Below are 15,863 nucleotides of genomic sequence, written 5' to 3'. Positions count from 1 at the left end.
GGCAACAACGCGCGCTAAGATTGTCGCGAACCTTAAATCTTATCTAGCGCGCCTTGCCTAAATATCAATGTTTACATTTGAACCTCACTTCTCAACGCTTCGAGAAGCAAACGCAACTGTTCGCATAGCCACATCTCATCATGCCAAAACCAAAGCCCGTTGCGTCGCTTTCTGGGCTTGTGGATACGGAAATGGAGGATGACACATTGAACATGGACGCGTTCCCAACCCCAGATTCGAATCAAGAAAATGCCGGCTCAGCTAAGAAAAAAGGCCGTCCAGCAAAGGCAACAGCGAAGAAGTTTGCGAAGACGAAGGCGATCGGAAGGCGCGCCAGTGGCGACTCAATCCCACCCAAAAAAGCGGCACCAAAAAAGAAAGCGGGCGCCAAGAGGGCACCTCTGAAAGAGCAGACCAATGTTCGACACGCAGAAGATACAGAAGAGGTGGACGAGTTTGCGAGCGAGGGAAACGAAAATATGGCCATGGATGAATTGGTCCAAACTAAGCAACCAGCAAAGCAAGTTGCTCCGGCGAAGAAGGCAGGGAAGCAGTCAAAGAAAAAGCCGGTGGAGCAAATGAACGTGGTGGAGGAAGGGTCTGCTCAGCAACCGAAAGCGATGGAGAAGGACGGAGAGTTCGAATATACGCCAACTGCCACTCGACAAACGAAACGTCCGGGAAGGCCTGCTGCACAAAAGCCCAAAGCCAACATGCGCCAGAAGACCGTTGAGCCTCGCCAACAGGAAAAGATCATTCCAGAGACACAAGTCGCAATGGAGATAGACCAACCAGAAGCCCCAGCATCAGACGAAGAGGATGAGGATGCAGTCCCACAATCAATATTTCGACGAACCAACAACGCCCGAGAAGATACCCACCAGCGCCAGCCCACAGTGGCAAGAAGACGTGCTGGCAGTATATCGGATAACGAACGAGGAGGCATTGATCCAGCAACGAGACGAAAGCTAGGAGAGATGACCAAGAAGTTGGAAAAGCTTGATACGAAGTACAGAAATCTTAGAGAAGAAGGCATCAAGGAAGCAAATGCCAATTTCGAGACGTACAAAATGCACTCCCAAGCCAACGCGAAAGGTAAGAAAAGTCGGTTCTTGATTTCCGTGACCGTCATGCTGACACTTGTTAGCCGCGAACGATCTCATCATCTCACTGAAGAAAGAACTCGCTACCCAGAAGGCACTGTCCAAGGACTCAGCGTCTCTCGAGAACGAGATCATCACCCGTGACGCCGATCTGGCCAGAACGCAAGCTCTCGCCGACCAGCTATCGACCTCTCTCTCCGAAGCCCAGAACGAAAACAAAGCCCTGCAAGCCAAGTTGGCCAACTCGCGCAGTGCCTCCACAGCTGTTGAGAGCCTCGGCGCCAAAACGCCTGGTAGCGCGATGCGAGGCAAGACTCCCGCCCAGCGAACCATCATGGTTGGCAGCGCCGAGGCAGCTTATGCTGCGCAAGTGGCTCAATTGAAGGAAGATCTATATAGCGACTTGACTGGCTTGATACTGCGGGGTGTGGAGAGGAAAGATGAGTCTGATATCTATGATTGCATTCAGACAGGCCGAAACGGCAGTAAGTCTTGCCTCACACGGAAGGCGGAATTATACCCCAGTTCTGACATGTGCTCGCAGCACTCCACTTCAAGCTTGCAATAGCCAAAGAAACCGACGGCGGCTACGAAAACACCGAATTCCAGTACACACCACGCTTGGACAGCAACCGCGATCGCGATATGATCGCTTTGCTACCGGAATACCTCACGGACGAAATCACCTTCTCGAGGACCAACGCTGCCATGTTTTACGGCAGAGTAGTCGAGACGCTGACGAAAAAGAGGCCGGTGGAGGTACAGGAGTAGCCAGGGGCTGGGCATCAATCGAGGCGTTCAGGCGACAGGGATACGAGCAACAGCGTTAATAGAGGTCAATGAGTTTTGTAGTGCAAGTTTATGGTACAAGTGATTGCATGAGATTGCCATGAATTGAATTAGTATTAGCACCATACTTGTCAAGTCTCCTTCTTGTCTATCACCCCATTGCTCTCCTTCGCACCATGACCATGACCATTAACCTTGACTTCCTCCTTCCCGTCCATCCTCCTCTCTTCCTTCCCCTCCCCCATATCACCCCCAACCTCAACCCCACTCACGAAAATCTCACTCACAAATTCCAACCCCGCCACAAACACACAGAGCACACTTGCAATAACAAAGTGACTAATACTTGTCCCAATATCCAACCAGCTCCCCTCATCCCTGACCAGCCAGAAGAAGTTCATGGTGAGCACGTCACTCATCGCCATAACCAGCATAAAAAGACTGCTCGGCGCAACACCGAGTCTTCGGTTGAGGATGCCTAGGTTGGCGCTGATGACGGCGAAAGGGATGATGAGTTTGAGAACGAGGAGGAGACCTTGGGAGAAAGGGTCGAAGATGGGTATGAGACGGTAGACAGAGTCGAGGGAGAAGGAGGCGAGGGAGGCGATGTTGCCGGTGGAGAAGAAGGCGGACTGGAGGAGGTAGAGGAAGAAGAGGGAGATGCGGGCGTCGGAGAGGGTGAGGGAGCGGTATTGGGGTGTGGTTGAGTCGGTCGGTTTACCCGAGGGTGATTGCAGTTGTGTTGATATTGCTGTGAGAGCGTCGTAGAGGGGTTTTGGTTCTAAGTTTGGGGATGGCGTCAGGGATGAAGAGGCGGTGGTGGTGTAATTGTAGATGTGGTGTTCGAGACGCACCCAGGTGACGAGGGTGGCGCAGAAGGCGAAGTAGAAAAGTCCTTCGTAGGAGATGGTGAGGATGATGAAGATTGGTGAGAAGGTTAGGAAGATGATGACGAGGCGGTGGAGATAGTGATTATTTGGTTGAAGACTGTGGAGGAAGGGTATGGACAGAGACGCAACTAGGATTTTGTCAGTATGTTTTTCAGCCTTTGAATCGCAAATATTTTGCATACTCAAGATTGTCCAACCAACCACTTGATTACCCAATGGCAGGCCTGTTTTAGCCTGCAGGGATGCCACGCTAGATCGAGTAACGATCATGGCCAGCATGATCAAGCCAACTTGGACTCCGAGTAGAGTTCCTGAAAGACCGTCAAGCGAAGCCTGTTTGCCGCCGGTTGTTGAAGAAAGAATGCTCTTTTCGAAAAGAATGTATAGTACACCGACGAGCACCATCAGGAAACCGCCAGTCAGTCTATCAGAAGAATGATCAGCACATAGATTACAGCCTTGAAAGTTGGGAAGGCAATGGATATATTAAGGCGATTCCTGAGATACGCGCATAGAAGTCGTTCAAAGGAGAACGTACATCATGTTAACATTTTCGGTTTTGATGGCAGGCAAAAGAGTGAAAACACTCATAGATTGACAGGCGACAGCCCATGTTCCAACTAGAATTTTATTACTCATGACGAAATCGCGGCCGTAGAAAACAGGCCAGAACGAAAGGCCTATGAAGCAGACAGTGTAAACGGTCCGGTGAAAATATGATAATACCTATAATTGTAAGTCATTCCAGACATTACTCCATCAGAGGGATACTCACAAGGACTTCTAGGAAAACTACAAACACCAAAGTCTCTATGCCTAACACGGCTTTCTCTCTTTTAGATTGTATATTATTGAAGAGGACATGACTTCCCAGTAGTAAAGCCTCTCTTCGCGCCACCACTTCTTCCCAAAAGAGAGGTGGAAATGCGGCGTACGCGTAGTAAGTAAGCGGCGCGTTGCGCATGAACAGATACGAGAACAAAGCAGCCGAGATGGCACCGAAAGTCGAAGAAGTTGCAATAGTCCTGGAAGTGTGGGTCTTGCCATGCAATACGTGCATATCGATGATGGTAGTAATGGCGAAAGCAATCCATCCCAAATAGCCAAGGGTCACAAGCACCCGCAAAAACAGCCAGTCATATCTCTGAAGGTATCGGAGACCGTCCAGCCCAGTATGGAGGAGCTCTTGGCTCATTGTGATTGCTTGCTGAAAGTGCCCCTGGTCAATTTCTGTTCTTATTTCCATTACGCGATGATCAACCGAGTGCTGTTCGTCCGCAAGTGGGCCATATGCTTTGTAACGCAATTCATTGGCTTTCTTCTGCTCTTCTTTGACCTTGTACATCTCCAGCACGCCTCGAGCGTTGGCAAGCGCTGCCTCCGCCTTTTCCTTCGGCTCTCCGGCAACATAAGCGAGTGGAAGCTCACCGACAGAGTTGACTGGAAAGTCGACGCCGGCAAGATAAGCCATTAGTGCCGCGACATCTGCTTGATCGACATCGTTCCTTTGCACACGATCAAGGCCCCAGTCTGCGGAGAAACCGTCTTCGTGTCCAATGGCCTTATTCGAGGCGGTAATGACAGGTTTTGCAACACCAGAGCCCCACACGATCAAAGGTGTCCGTGTGTTGTCAGGATGGCCATCTCCATGACTGCCCCAGTCGCTCATACCGTGGTCAGCAGTGAAAACGAATGCCGTTTTGCCATCCCCATAAAAGTCTTCAATGAGCTTCGTCATCTCCCTCACACCCTGATCCACGACCTTGATATTGTGGAGGTACTCCTTTGAATAGGGTCTATATGAATGTCCAGTTGTATCGAGACCGAGAAGGTGGAGGAAGAAGACATTCTTGTCCTGTCGGAGGGCGTGGTCGAGCGTCGTATTCTTAGCAGCAGCGCTGAACAAGACCTTGACCTTATCGAAGACCCAGGTATCCAATTGCGTTGCATCTGCTGATCGTCAGCCAATGATCGCGGTGGTCCAGCTCTTGGACATAGACCTTTCGTGAAGTCCTCGAATTCTTCTCCGTAGGTCTCGGCATCAATTCTGCCTTTGACAGCTCCCTCCTTAAACATTGGCAAGATATCAGGACTGCCCCAGCTCCAAGTATGCCGACTCCGATTGAAAACGCTGTCAAAGTTGACCGGGTTAAGCTTCCAGCCCGTAGTAACCGAGGACACATCCTCGTACAAGCCGGCTATCAAGGCGACATGTCCAGGCCTAGACTCTGTGGGCATTCTCGTATGTGATACTCCAAAGGTCCCGCTTGTTAAAACGCGTGACCGAAGGAAGGGCGCCAGAGGTCGAGGCTCGAGTGCGCCAGGCGCATTGAGGTTTGATGGAGAAGGGTCGGGGAAGGATTGAAAGGCCTTGTCGGCACGGAGTCCATCTCCAACGAAAAGAACAAGCCGCTTGGCTGGTGCTTCAGCGCCATGACTCCTTTGGACACCAAAGGAGCTCATGCCATGAACGATTGGACTGACAAAATAAATGTCAAAGATGGAGACAATATACACCGAATGGAAAAAGATAGCCACACCAAGAAAGCCGAACCTCCCAAGGCGCGCCATCTTGACAAAATAAATGAAAAGCTGACGAGGCGTCAGTGTATCACGGACCGCAGGGCGGAATTGGGGTGTCCATGGAGCTGATGAAGTTACCTTGGCGTGACAAGCTGACAGAAAAGTCCTGGATGCCAAGGCTTCTGCGCCAAGATCTCGGATAACGCCCCGTCCGAAGGGTTACAGCGCGCTTAGATCTGCTTCGGAATTAAGTCTGACGTGAGCCTCATTTGGGGCTCAATGCCCCAATCAGGCCCAATAGAAGTCCCTAAAATTCAATTTATGCGCTTCCAGGTAAGAGCTAAAGGGTCGCCTTCCGAAAGTAGGGTTAGGGCTGACGGGTTTCTGACACTTGGCCACTTAGCCGCATTGCGCTTAGTGCAGGAAACTTTTCGCCCCAGATAATTCGAGCTCTATTGTATCTTACATCGTTGCTAACACACCTTCAGATACTACCAACAAAGTCTTCCTGCGTGGTCGTCCTCGACTCAATGACGATGTCATAATCCATTATCGATACTCTGATATCATAGCACAAGACGATTGCTTTTTAGAATCAGAGCGCTCTCTAGAAACGTTGGGAATACCAGATCAATCCAAAGTCCTGAAGAAGACTCATAGCGTTAGGAATTGTCCTTCGGTTTCATATCGCCTGTTGTATTCACCAAAAAAGAGACGCGTTTCTCAACTTTCGCTTAGCACAAGTGACTCAATTCTCATCTAGAGTGAAGGACTATTAGAATGCTGGCATCTTAAGGCCGAGAACTTTCATACTTCAGGAGATCTCCAAAGCCCGTGACTCCGAAAAACGAAAAAGGCGTTGATGTTTGGTGCAAAAAGGAGACACTCCAAATGTCTTTCGGGAAAGATGATGTATATTTCGCACCAAGCTGCGTCAAGCAGGTACAACAAGGTCTTCTTCATGTTGAAAGTCGCACATTGTAGTGTAAAGCACAGAAGGAATTCGTTCAGATATACGTGCCTTTTACCTCACCCCAATTTGACGGTCTGACTTCATCGAGACCTTGACAACGTTCGCAGGGAAGCACACGACACCAAGGTTCTCGGTCTAAGGCTCAGACTCCCTACTCTGCAATGTTTCAAACGCCTGCACAATGCGTACTGTGGTGCACAGCGCTACGATGAAGCCGAATTGCTCTGTCAAATATATCAACGTCAGCTCTCCACGATGTTTCCTTTGAGTAGGGCTGAGACGTACGACCAATGTACTGCCTCGGTCCGCCACTGAAGGCCAGGAGTCTCTGCGTTCATCCAGTCAGCAGTTGAACTGCGTTGAGCGAGTTATTATCCTGCCGTACCCAAACACTTGCGTCGCTCTCCCATCGCTCTGGACGGAATTCATCTGCATCTCTGCCCCAAAGGTCTTGACGGCGGTGGAGTTTAGAAGCATGGAATTCTACTTTAGTACCTTCCGGGACGAAGACAGGGTCTCGACCTTCGGGCCCGCCTCCAAGAGGGAGAGTAGTGTCTTTGAGGGCTACGCGGGCGTGTGTTTTAAGTGGGTAAAAGCGGAGCGCTGTGAGGTTCTGTCGGTCAAGTCGGTCTAATCATCCAGCAAGTGTGTTAAGTGATCAAGTGAGATGGATCTGCGCAGATAGTGGCTGGTCGCTTAATTTCGTTCAGGACATACTTGATGTATTGCGTCTGCTGCAGATTCCCGACTGTAGGCTGTTCGCCTTTCAGGTAGGCTACCTCAGATCGGAATTGTAGCCAGATATGACTTCACCTAGTAAGCGTGAAGAACAAAATACAAAGTAGACTCCCAGTGGTGTCTCGTCCGGCTAATAGGATAGTCAGGACTTCGTCGTGGAGACGATCTTGATCACTGATCACCTTGCTAAGTTCGTGAAGCAAAACGTATTTCTCCTTTGTCGATGCTTCTTCTGGCGATCTTTGCTTCTCATGAAATTTGGAGTCTTTCATGACATGCTGCTCTATGTACTGCCTCATGATTTCTTCTTGCAGTTCTAGAATCTTTATAATGAGATGGCTAACTTTCATATCTGTAATTTTTCTATATCTATAATATCTAGTACTCTATCAGATGGGGGCGCGACCTTGTGTGGGTTCCAAAAAAATGATTTTTATTTGAATATGCTAAATCAGGTTGGGGCTACATCCTTTCCTCTACTTATCATCGTTGAGAACATCCGTATAAACATGAGGTCCCAATAGGCCTGCTCCGAGATTCATCATGCAACAACAGAATGGCAACCATACGAAACCTCAATCTCGAATTTTGATCATCGCTGGTGGTCTAGCTGGATTGGCAACCGCAATAGCTGTCACGCTGGCGGGTCATGAAGCAATCATTTTCGAGCGAATGCCCGAATGAAAGGAGGCGCGTAGGCACTATACCAACTATGACGGTACCAGCTGATGCGTTGCGGGAATAAGATCGGCGTAGGCATCCAGTGTCCGCCAAACGCTACGATTGTCTTCAAACAAGAGGGCATCCTGGAAGAGATTCGAGAACACGCCGTCGAACCTCAAGAGCGGATCATGCGATCGTATCATGGCGCCATAGGGCTGACGCAACGAATCGGCTCGCTCATCAAAGACGCCTACCGGGTACCATACCTTCTCGTACAAGTTTCTTGGCATCTATCGACGGCTTCGCCCGGAGCGCAGCATGACAGTCAAATACATGTTTGGGATGGCCGACGGGCCGGCACAGCACGAACGAGATCGCAGACTTTCGCTGGGTAAGCACGAAGGGTCGCCGTTCGCTCTGGATGATCCGGTCTTCCGTATATTATTGTGGGGACATGACGCGATCTTAGAGGCTAGGGAAGGCTGGAAGAGCTCCCTTCTTTCGATACGTTAACGCCGTACAGGAATGAAATGATCCTTTCGCCAATACAAGAGTCCCCTGTCTCAGAGCCCAGTCCACCACCATGTTTGGCCCTCCTCAAATCTTCCCTCTAAGAATCGGCCTTGGCTGCTAGTCCCAACCAAAACCCCATACTCTCCCTCCTCCACGATCCACGCATCCCTCCCCTCGTCCCAGAAGCTGATCGCATATTTCTTCTCCATTTCCACCTGCACCTCCCTCGTTTCCCCCGCCTCCAAGAACACCTTCTTGAAACCCTTCAGCTCCTTGGGCGGCCGGTTGATACTAGGTGCCTGAGCCCGTACATACACTTGCACCACCTCCGCCCCGGCTCGAGAGCCGGAATTTGAGACATTTACTGTGACAATGATGGTCGAGGTGGTCGCGGAGACATTCAGATCTGAGAGGTCGAAAGTGGTATACGAGAGGCCATGGCCGAAGGGAAAGAGTGCCGGACGTTTGACTTTGTCATAGAAGCGGTAGCCGACGTAGATGTCTTCGCCATATAGGACACGGCCGCGTTCGGAGCGGTAGTTGAGGAAGGCGGGGTTGTCTTCGAGGCGGTGGGGAAAAGATAGGGATAGCTTGCCGGACTGGGAAGGTATCAGCTTAGAAAACCATGCTAATTAAAGAATGCGGAGGCGGATGATTACAGGATTGACATCCCCGAACAAGACATCAGCAATGGCGTTACCGGTCTCGTTGCCGCCATACCAAGCCTGCACCAGAGCGCAGGCTTTGTCAACCCAAGGCATGGTCACCGGCGTGCCGCTTTGGAGAACGATCGCAGCCTTTGGGTTTGCGTCGAGGACTTTGGTGATGAGTTCGTCACTGTAAGGCGGTAAGTTCATATCAGGTCTATCAGAACCTTCGCCCTCCCAATCACTATTCAGACCAGCAAAGACGACCACTTGTTCAACCTCAGAGGCCAGCTTGACAGCGTCGACGATTGCTTTTTCCGGATCTATGCGCTTGCATCCGCCCACGCGGAGGCCGCCGGCTCCGAAGGAGACTGTTGCTCGACTCGAAGACTTTGCCGTGGGAGCGGTACCAAATTCGACGCGGACCTTGTACGATTTCCCAGCCTCGAGGGCCATCGATCCGATTTCTTCAACGGTGCCGGAACCGAAGAAAGCGGTGCCAGGGCGCTGATCGTGTACATTGTCTACGATCAATTTTCCATCAATGAAAAGCTGGCCGGTGCCTTGCACGGTCAAGCCAAACTCATGTGTACCTTCTTCTTCGGGTGTAAAAACACCCTCGACATCGACATAATAGGTCGAGCTGGTGTAATTCGGGACCTTGTAGTCCATCACGAACATGTATGAATCAGTGAGGTGCAACGTATCGAGCAGCTTTCGATCCGCAGCATTGACTGGTTTGTCGTACGCTCGGAAGTCAAAGCCGGGTCTGCCATCTGAGGTCCGCAGCGACTTTCCAAGCAAGGGAAGCTCTTTGTGGCTGTAGGCACCCTGTGAAAAGCGTACGGACCCGCATTGACTCGAGACTCCGTCAAAGGGGGTCACTGTATAGTATGGCAGCAGGGACGCACTGCCGCCTCCAGAATAGGTGGCGACTTTGGCGTTCGGACCGATGACAGCTACAGTCTTGCTCTTGTCAAACGGAAGAATTGAAGTTTCGTTCTTGAGCAGCACAATAGACTCAGCGGCGACACGCCGTAGGAATCTCTGGTCCTCAGGTCTGTTCAGCCCGCCCTCTTTCGCATCCTCGACGACGCCAGACTTGGCAGCTTCTTTGATTGTCTTCAGCACTGCGCGCACCCTTTCATCCAGCACATGTTGCCGCACTTTGTTGGAGGTCACGGCGTGGCTGAGCGCGGCACCACGCCATTGCGTAGGTCCCGGCATTTCGAGATCCAAGCCAGCGTTGATGCCTTCCGAGGTGCTATAGGTGCCATACCTTTAAAACTTAGCTATTGATCTCTCGTTTCGCTAGGAACATTCACCAGTCACTCATCAGCAGCCCTTCCCAGCCCCAGTCTTTCCGTAGTATGTCAAGAACCTTGGGATTTTCAGCAGCATGTGTCCCATTGACTTTGTTATAAGCAGTCATGACAGCCTTAGGTCTGGCATTTTTGATAGCCAGCATGAAAGGCATAAGGTAAATTTCCCGCAGTGCCCTATCGGTAACGATACTATCTACTGCCAACCGTTCATGCTCTTGATCATTGCAAACAAAGTGTTTCGGCGTCGTAATGATCTCCTCTTCGTGTACTCCCTTACAGTACTCGCCGGCCAGTGTTCCCGATAAAAAAGGATCCTCGGAAAATGATTCGTAGCCACGACCTCCGAGTGGGGAACGTTGAATGTTAACTGTGGGTCCCAATAGAACATGTGCACCCTTGGCCTTGGCCTCTTGCCCCAAGAATCTGCCAATTGAGCGGAGCAAATCAACGTCAAAGGTTGCTCCAAGCGCCGTCGCACATGGAAGACATCCTGCTGGTGTGCCATTGAAGAAACGAGTACCCCGGACACCGTTGGGTCCGTCGGATGTACGTATAGCTGGAACGCCAAGTCGAGGGATAGGAACTGTATGCCAGAAGTCTCTGCCTGGCTTATAGTCAGAACCTTGTCAGGCGACCTTTGAGTCCACAGTCCCGAAATGCAAAATTATAACTCAATATTGTGTGTTTTCATCTGATTCTGGGGTGACGGCTTCGAAAACGAGCTCTTATGCTGACCAAGACGTTGGGCAGTATGCATCTCTTTGAACGTAAAAAGATCCCAATGCAAAGCCGCAACACCTTCACAGCTGATGGAAAATGCCAAGTTGATGTACAGACGTAGGCACAAAAGGCGGATATTGGGCCGCGCTCGATCCTCGTGCTCCCCAAAAGTGCCAGGATTTAGGGAACTAACCAGCGGTAAGAGAGACCTTTTCCTCTAGTGTCAACTCCGAGAGTACCTTTTCCACATCTATATCTGCCATTGCTGATAATTGAAAGCTAAATAGAGAAAGCAACGAGGGAGTAACAATAATGAACGATAGATCTCTAGATTGATGGCATCATTTTGTCTTTTTGCTTGGGGCGACTACTCATTGCTGAGAATTGTTCCACCACACTAGCAAGAATCGTAGCGTTATAACGGCGAGGATGAAAGCAGCCTGGTACCATGAAGTCGATATGATGCCCCTCCCCCTTTGCCTCAGTCCTCAGACGCTATTCCTACGCTCGACCTACCATATCGGGCTAGGGGCGGAGACAAGTCCGCGCTCGGGCTGGGAAGCGTCTGAGCTATATTCCTTGATCAAATATCAAGTCATCAACTTTAAAGAGGTCGGATGCTTCAAAATTTCCATTCTACGTTATTAGCATTAGGTAGCTATTTTTTTCACCCGCTTCTCTTCCCACAGCAATTCCTTGGATGGGGTAAAACTAGGACAGAAGCATCTCGAGATGCACATTATGTCACAACCTCACACAAAGGCCACTTTCTCAGTCAATGGCATGGATACTGTACCATCTCGTCATCCCGCAATAGGAGACTCCGTCTTGTGACATAGCTCCTGGTATATGGTGCTTGCCGTGTCCAGGCTCCCATCCAGGGCACAACTCTTCGCCGAGATACATCTTCACACTTTGCGAAGAATATAACTTGTTCCAATTTGGAATCTATGGGAAAATGAATACTTCCATTGTCAATCCACCGCGTGATCCCAATACACTATCAAATTACAATAACTTTCTCACGACTCATACTGAGGTCAACTTCAGTATTGACTTTGAGAAGAGAAACATCAGTGGAAACGTTGCGCTAACCCTCAAGTCGATCACTGATGCGGCAGCGAAGGAGATTTTGCTCGATACTAGCTTCCTGAACGTAAAGGATGTGGTCTTAAATGGAAAGACTCCTAAGTGGGACTTACTACCTAGGTTTGAGCCATATGGATCGGCTCTGAAGATTAGCCTGGAAGACGGCGTCCAAAATGGAAAGAGTGTGCAACTTGAGATGTCAACGGAGACGACCAAGGAGTGCACGGCGATCCAGTGGCTCACGCCGGCTCAGACAAGAAGTGAACACCCTTATATGTTCACTCAATGTCAGGCCATTCATACAAGGTCTGTATTCCCTTGTCAAGACACGCCTGATGTCAAGGGGACTGTTCAATTCAACATCGAGTCTCCTTTGCCTGTCATCGCTAGTGGACTTTCTATTGGCGTCAAAGACCTTGAGAAGGGCGCCAACAGCGCGATTGGGACCAAGCTCTACACATTTGAGCAGAGTATTCCCATACCGAGCTATTTGTTCGCCTTAGCCAGTGGCGATATTGCCAAAGCGCCCATCGGGCCTCGAAGCGTAGTTGCAACCGGGCCGAAAGAATTGAAGGCAGCACAATGGGAGCTTGAGGAATCTACAGAACGATACATTGAGACGGTCGAAGTCTGTATTGCGGTCCGCATCGTCAGGGTTGTGCTGATGTAGAGTCCAGAAAATTGTCTTTCCGTATCAGTGGACGGAGTATAACGTGCTTGTCCTGCCGCCAAGCTTCCCTTACGGAGGAATGGAGAATCCTGTTTACACATATGCCACCCCAACAATGATATCGGGCGATCGAGAGAATGTTGACGTGATTGCCCACGAACTCTCACATTCATATAGCGGCAATTTGGTTTCCAACGCCAGCTGGGAACACTTTTGGCTCAATGAGGGCTGGACAACATACCTTGAGCGCAGGTTACAAGCCGCGGTACATGGCGAACCCCACAGAGATTTTTCCTCGATCATTGGATGGAAGTCTCTTCAAGACTCGGTGAAGCAGTTCGGAGATTCGCACGAATTCACCAAAATGGTCGTCGACCTTAAGGGCAAGGACCCTGATGACGCTTTCTCGAGTATACCTTACGAGAAAGGCTACACGTTTCTCTCTTACCTCGAGAACCAGGTGACTAAGAACAAATGGAACACATATATCCCCCATTACTTCACCACCTTTGCTCGCAGGTCTCTCGATTCCTACGACTTCAAAGCAAATCTGCTGTCTTTCTTCGCCTCCGACACCATCGCATTCAAGGCGCTCAACGATGTAGACTGGGACTCGTGGTTATACACTCCAGGACTACCTCCAAAACCCACCTTCGACACCTCGCTCGTTGATGTTTGCTACGATCTCGCCTCAAAGTGGGAGACCGGTAGATTTGAGCCCAGACAGGAAGACATCAAAGGCTGGTCGGCGAATCAAGTGGTGGTCTTCCTGGACACCGTGCAAGCATTTGCAAAACCTCTGGACGAGCGAGCTTCGCAAACGATGGGGTCAACTTATGGCTTTGCCAAAAGCCAGAACGTCGAGGTTGTCTCTCGGTATTATCAAGCGGCACTGAAAGCAAGGGACGAGACGGTGTTCAAACCAACGGCGGAACTATTGGGCAAGGTTGGCAGGATGAAATTTGTGCGGCCATTGTGAGTGACCACGCACGCTCTTGTGCAGAAGGAAGCTAACGCCCGACGATGCACAGGTACAGGCTACTCGACGAGGCTGACCGTGCTCTAGCAGTGGAGACTTTTGAGAAGAACAAGGACTTCTACCATCCCATCTGCAAAAATTTGGTTGAGAAAGACTTGTTTGGGAAGGGAACTAGGTCTTAAGATTTAAGATACTCCCTGTAGATGAAAAGGGGTAGGCGTTGAAGGTGAGAAACTATCGGTCCGCAATTAGATCATTTAAGCTCTAAAGAAAAGGCGTATCCTACCACTCACTACCAATGGAACCATGACAAATGCCCTTCTTCCCCTCCCTCAAACAAAGCATAACCCCTCTCCCAAAACATTTTGCACGCTCCACTCCACTCCACTCCCCACCCCTCCCACCTCACCGTCCCCGCAACCCGAAAAAGCAAGCAAGCCGCGTCCCCGGCATCATCACCCGCCTTCAGCCTTGCCCGAGCACCAACCTCAGCTCCTTCCGAAACCCCACCCACACCACACCACATGCCCCGCCCCAACCATCGTCCAACGCACCCCACGAAACCTCACCTCCGTCCCACTCGCTCGCTCCTCCAGCCACTCCTCCCTGAGCTAGACGAGCCAACCGCCGCCAGCGGCACGCAGGGAGAAAGGGCATCCATCGCTTCGGACCGTAACCCCCCGGTTCGTAGGCGCGGCGACGTTGGTCCCGCCGCCCGCGATCGATCGACGTCGAGCGAGAGGGGTGGGGGAGCCCCCCCCCCGTGCCCGTGCCCGTCGAGGAAGTGTGCGACATTCGGCAGGCGTTCGGTCCGATCGAGGTTTCCGCCTGCGGGCTCGGGTCGGAAGAGGCGAGGAAACGCACTCCGGCGCCGGGTGCCTTCGCGCACCGGCGGTTGGCGGTGTGTTCCAAAGGCGGTGGCCTGCTGGGGCGTGAGGGACCGGTGGGGTTGACGTCGTTGGGACGGTGTCTACGGCTTCGGCGACGCGGGGGGGGGGAGGGTGATGTCGAGTGCTGCGGCTAGAGATCGGGCGGTTGGATGTATCATCGTTGCGCTGATGGGGGTTTGGGCGGTCGGGTCGAGTCCGCTTTTTCGGTGGCTCGGGTCCCCCCTTTGCAAGGGCGATGGATGTTACGCCCGTTTCGAAGAAACAGATATTGCTCCTCCACTCATTGATTTTATTGTTTGACAAGTGATACGGTTTCAGAAGGTAGATATTCTTCAATCGCCACTGGGGGACTGTGAGTTGGTGGGTTCAATAGTGGGCCCCACGGTGGCAAAGAAGACCATGAAAGACCGTGAATGAAGACATTCATCAGCAGTGAGCACTATATCCACTCGTCCTCTACCAGCATATGACTCTTTATCCGACGTCCTCTCCGTTAGAATTACGGAAATCTTCCATTTCGTTAGTATTCCTTCGGTTACAGCGCCGGCGCGGCTTTCGGAAAGGCTTCGACCATGTTCTGCGCATTTGCAGGCCCCAGTCCAACTTTCTTGGTAAACACATTTACTTCCGCTGCCGTTTCCATCGTGGACATGATCATGTTGTTGCCGATCATCTTGAGTAGCGATGCCTGGCCGTGCTTTTCGTCGCTGAGATCGATGACCCCCTGCGCGATCACGCCGGTGAGATGGGTCAGAGCGTGTGAGACGGAGAGCGCAGGGCCGGCGGGAATGCAGACAAGTTTCCGGCGACGGCAAGGCTTGGATCGCCAGATACTACCCATGCAGCGCTCTTTTCGGCTTCCTAAATGCAAACGAGCCTTTACGGTTGAATGATAGGTTCTCATACCTGGCCTACCGACAAAACTCGCAGCCTGCCCCGAGGATGTGCTTCGTAACATCAGGAGGGACGGTGGAGCTTTCGATGAAAGGTTTGCCGAGTAGGTTAGGCTGCGTCGATGATAGCATCTCGGCGAATGTCTGCTCAACGGCCTCCTGGTCCTGGGAATACGACCAAATGATGTTGGCGTTTGTGACGACATCCCTTACGACATTCTTGGTGGTGAGGGCCGTTCATGATTCACTCGAAGCGGATGAGTACTGGAGCTTGTTACAGGACGGAGGTAAGGAATTTGAACAATGGGACACTGCTCTTACCGGCGACTGACGTTTTCATGAAGCCAATGGTCATGTCGGTTAAGCTAAGTGTGTTGCAGCCACGCCTTGGATATAGCAAAGGCGTCCGAGACGTAGCTTCCAGCCTATGAGGTTGCAAGAAAGCATGTGCATGTTTT

At 51.1% G+C, this 15,863-nt stretch overlaps 9 protein-coding genes across 9 annotated transcripts; 4 read left to right on the top strand and 5 right to left on the bottom strand.

Annotated features, from left to right (window-relative positions):
- Positions 1-140: 140 nt before the first annotated feature.
- On the top strand, positions 141-1,874 carry HO173_007281 (uncharacterized protein; the record flags this gene model as incomplete). The annotated part of the gene is made up of 3 exons (XM_037309185.1): positions 141-1,095; positions 1,148-1,588; positions 1,648-1,874. 3 exons carry the CDS (start codon positions 141-143, stop codon positions 1,872-1,874), a joined length of 1,623 nt encoding a protein of 540 aa, XP_037164046.1.
- A 149-nt stretch (positions 1,875-2,023) lies between these two features.
- On the bottom strand, positions 2,024-5,353 carry HO173_007280 (uncharacterized protein; the record flags this gene model as incomplete). The annotated part of the gene is made up of 5 exons (XM_037309184.1): positions 2,024-2,910; positions 2,965-3,206; positions 3,321-3,508; positions 3,558-4,732; positions 4,783-5,353. The coding sequence occupies 5 exons, from the start codon at positions 5,351-5,353 to the stop codon at positions 2,024-2,026; spliced, it is 3,063 nt and encodes a 1,020-aa protein (XP_037164045.1).
- Positions 5,354-7,053: 1,700 nt separating this feature from the next.
- On the bottom strand, positions 7,054-7,315 carry HO173_007279 (uncharacterized protein; the record flags this gene model as incomplete). The annotated part of the gene is made up of 2 exons (XM_037309183.1): positions 7,054-7,146; positions 7,199-7,315. 2 exons carry the CDS (start codon positions 7,313-7,315, stop codon positions 7,054-7,056), a joined length of 210 nt encoding a protein of 69 aa, XP_037164044.1.
- A 429-nt stretch (positions 7,316-7,744) lies between these two features.
- HO173_007278 (uncharacterized protein) lies at positions 7,745-8,074 on the top strand (the record flags this gene model as incomplete). Its single annotated transcript, XM_037309182.1, has 1 exon — positions 7,745-8,074. The coding sequence occupies one exon, from the start codon at positions 7,745-7,747 to the stop codon at positions 8,072-8,074; it is 330 nt and encodes a 109-aa protein (XP_037164043.1).
- Positions 8,075-8,242: 168 nt separating this feature from the next.
- Positions 8,243-10,066, bottom strand: HO173_007277 (uncharacterized protein; the record flags this gene model as incomplete). The annotated part of the gene is made up of 2 exons (XM_037309181.1): positions 8,243-8,791; positions 8,852-10,066. The coding sequence occupies 2 exons, from the start codon at positions 10,064-10,066 to the stop codon at positions 8,243-8,245; spliced, it is 1,764 nt and encodes a 587-aa protein (XP_037164042.1).
- Positions 10,067-10,160: 94 nt separating this feature from the next.
- Positions 10,161-11,147, bottom strand: HO173_007276 (uncharacterized protein; the record flags this gene model as incomplete). Its single annotated transcript, XM_037309180.1, has 2 exons — positions 10,161-10,768; positions 11,078-11,147. 2 exons carry the CDS (start codon positions 11,145-11,147, stop codon positions 10,161-10,163), a joined length of 678 nt encoding a protein of 225 aa, XP_037164041.1.
- Positions 11,148-11,842: 695 nt separating this feature from the next.
- Positions 11,843-13,804, top strand: HO173_007275 (uncharacterized protein; the record flags this gene model as incomplete). The annotated part of the gene is made up of 3 exons (XM_037309179.1): positions 11,843-12,601; positions 12,651-13,618; positions 13,675-13,804. The coding sequence occupies 3 exons, from the start codon at positions 11,843-11,845 to the stop codon at positions 13,802-13,804; spliced, it is 1,857 nt and encodes a 618-aa protein (XP_037164040.1).
- A 1,243-nt stretch (positions 13,805-15,047) lies between these two features.
- Positions 15,048-15,416, bottom strand: HO173_007274 (uncharacterized protein; the record flags this gene model as incomplete). The annotated part of the gene is made up of 1 exon (XM_037309178.1): positions 15,048-15,416. One exon carries the CDS (start codon positions 15,414-15,416, stop codon positions 15,048-15,050), a length of 369 nt encoding a protein of 122 aa, XP_037164039.1.
- Positions 15,417-15,454: 38 nt separating this feature from the next.
- On the top strand, positions 15,455-15,736 carry HO173_007273 (uncharacterized protein; the record flags this gene model as incomplete). The annotated part of the gene is made up of 1 exon (XM_037309177.1): positions 15,455-15,736. The coding sequence occupies one exon, from the start codon at positions 15,455-15,457 to the stop codon at positions 15,734-15,736; it is 282 nt and encodes a 93-aa protein (XP_037164038.1).
- Positions 15,737-15,863: the final 127 nt, after the last annotated feature.

This window comes from Letharia columbiana (assembly GCF_014066305.1).
Source record: "Letharia columbiana isolate WasteWater2 chromosome Unknown Sc0000023_s0, whole genome shotgun sequence".
Lineage (NCBI taxonomy): Eukaryota > Fungi > Ascomycota > Lecanoromycetes > Lecanorales > Parmeliaceae > Letharia > Letharia columbiana.
Note: the sequence above shows the minus strand (reverse complement) of the source record. Positions and strands in the feature narration are given on the sequence as shown.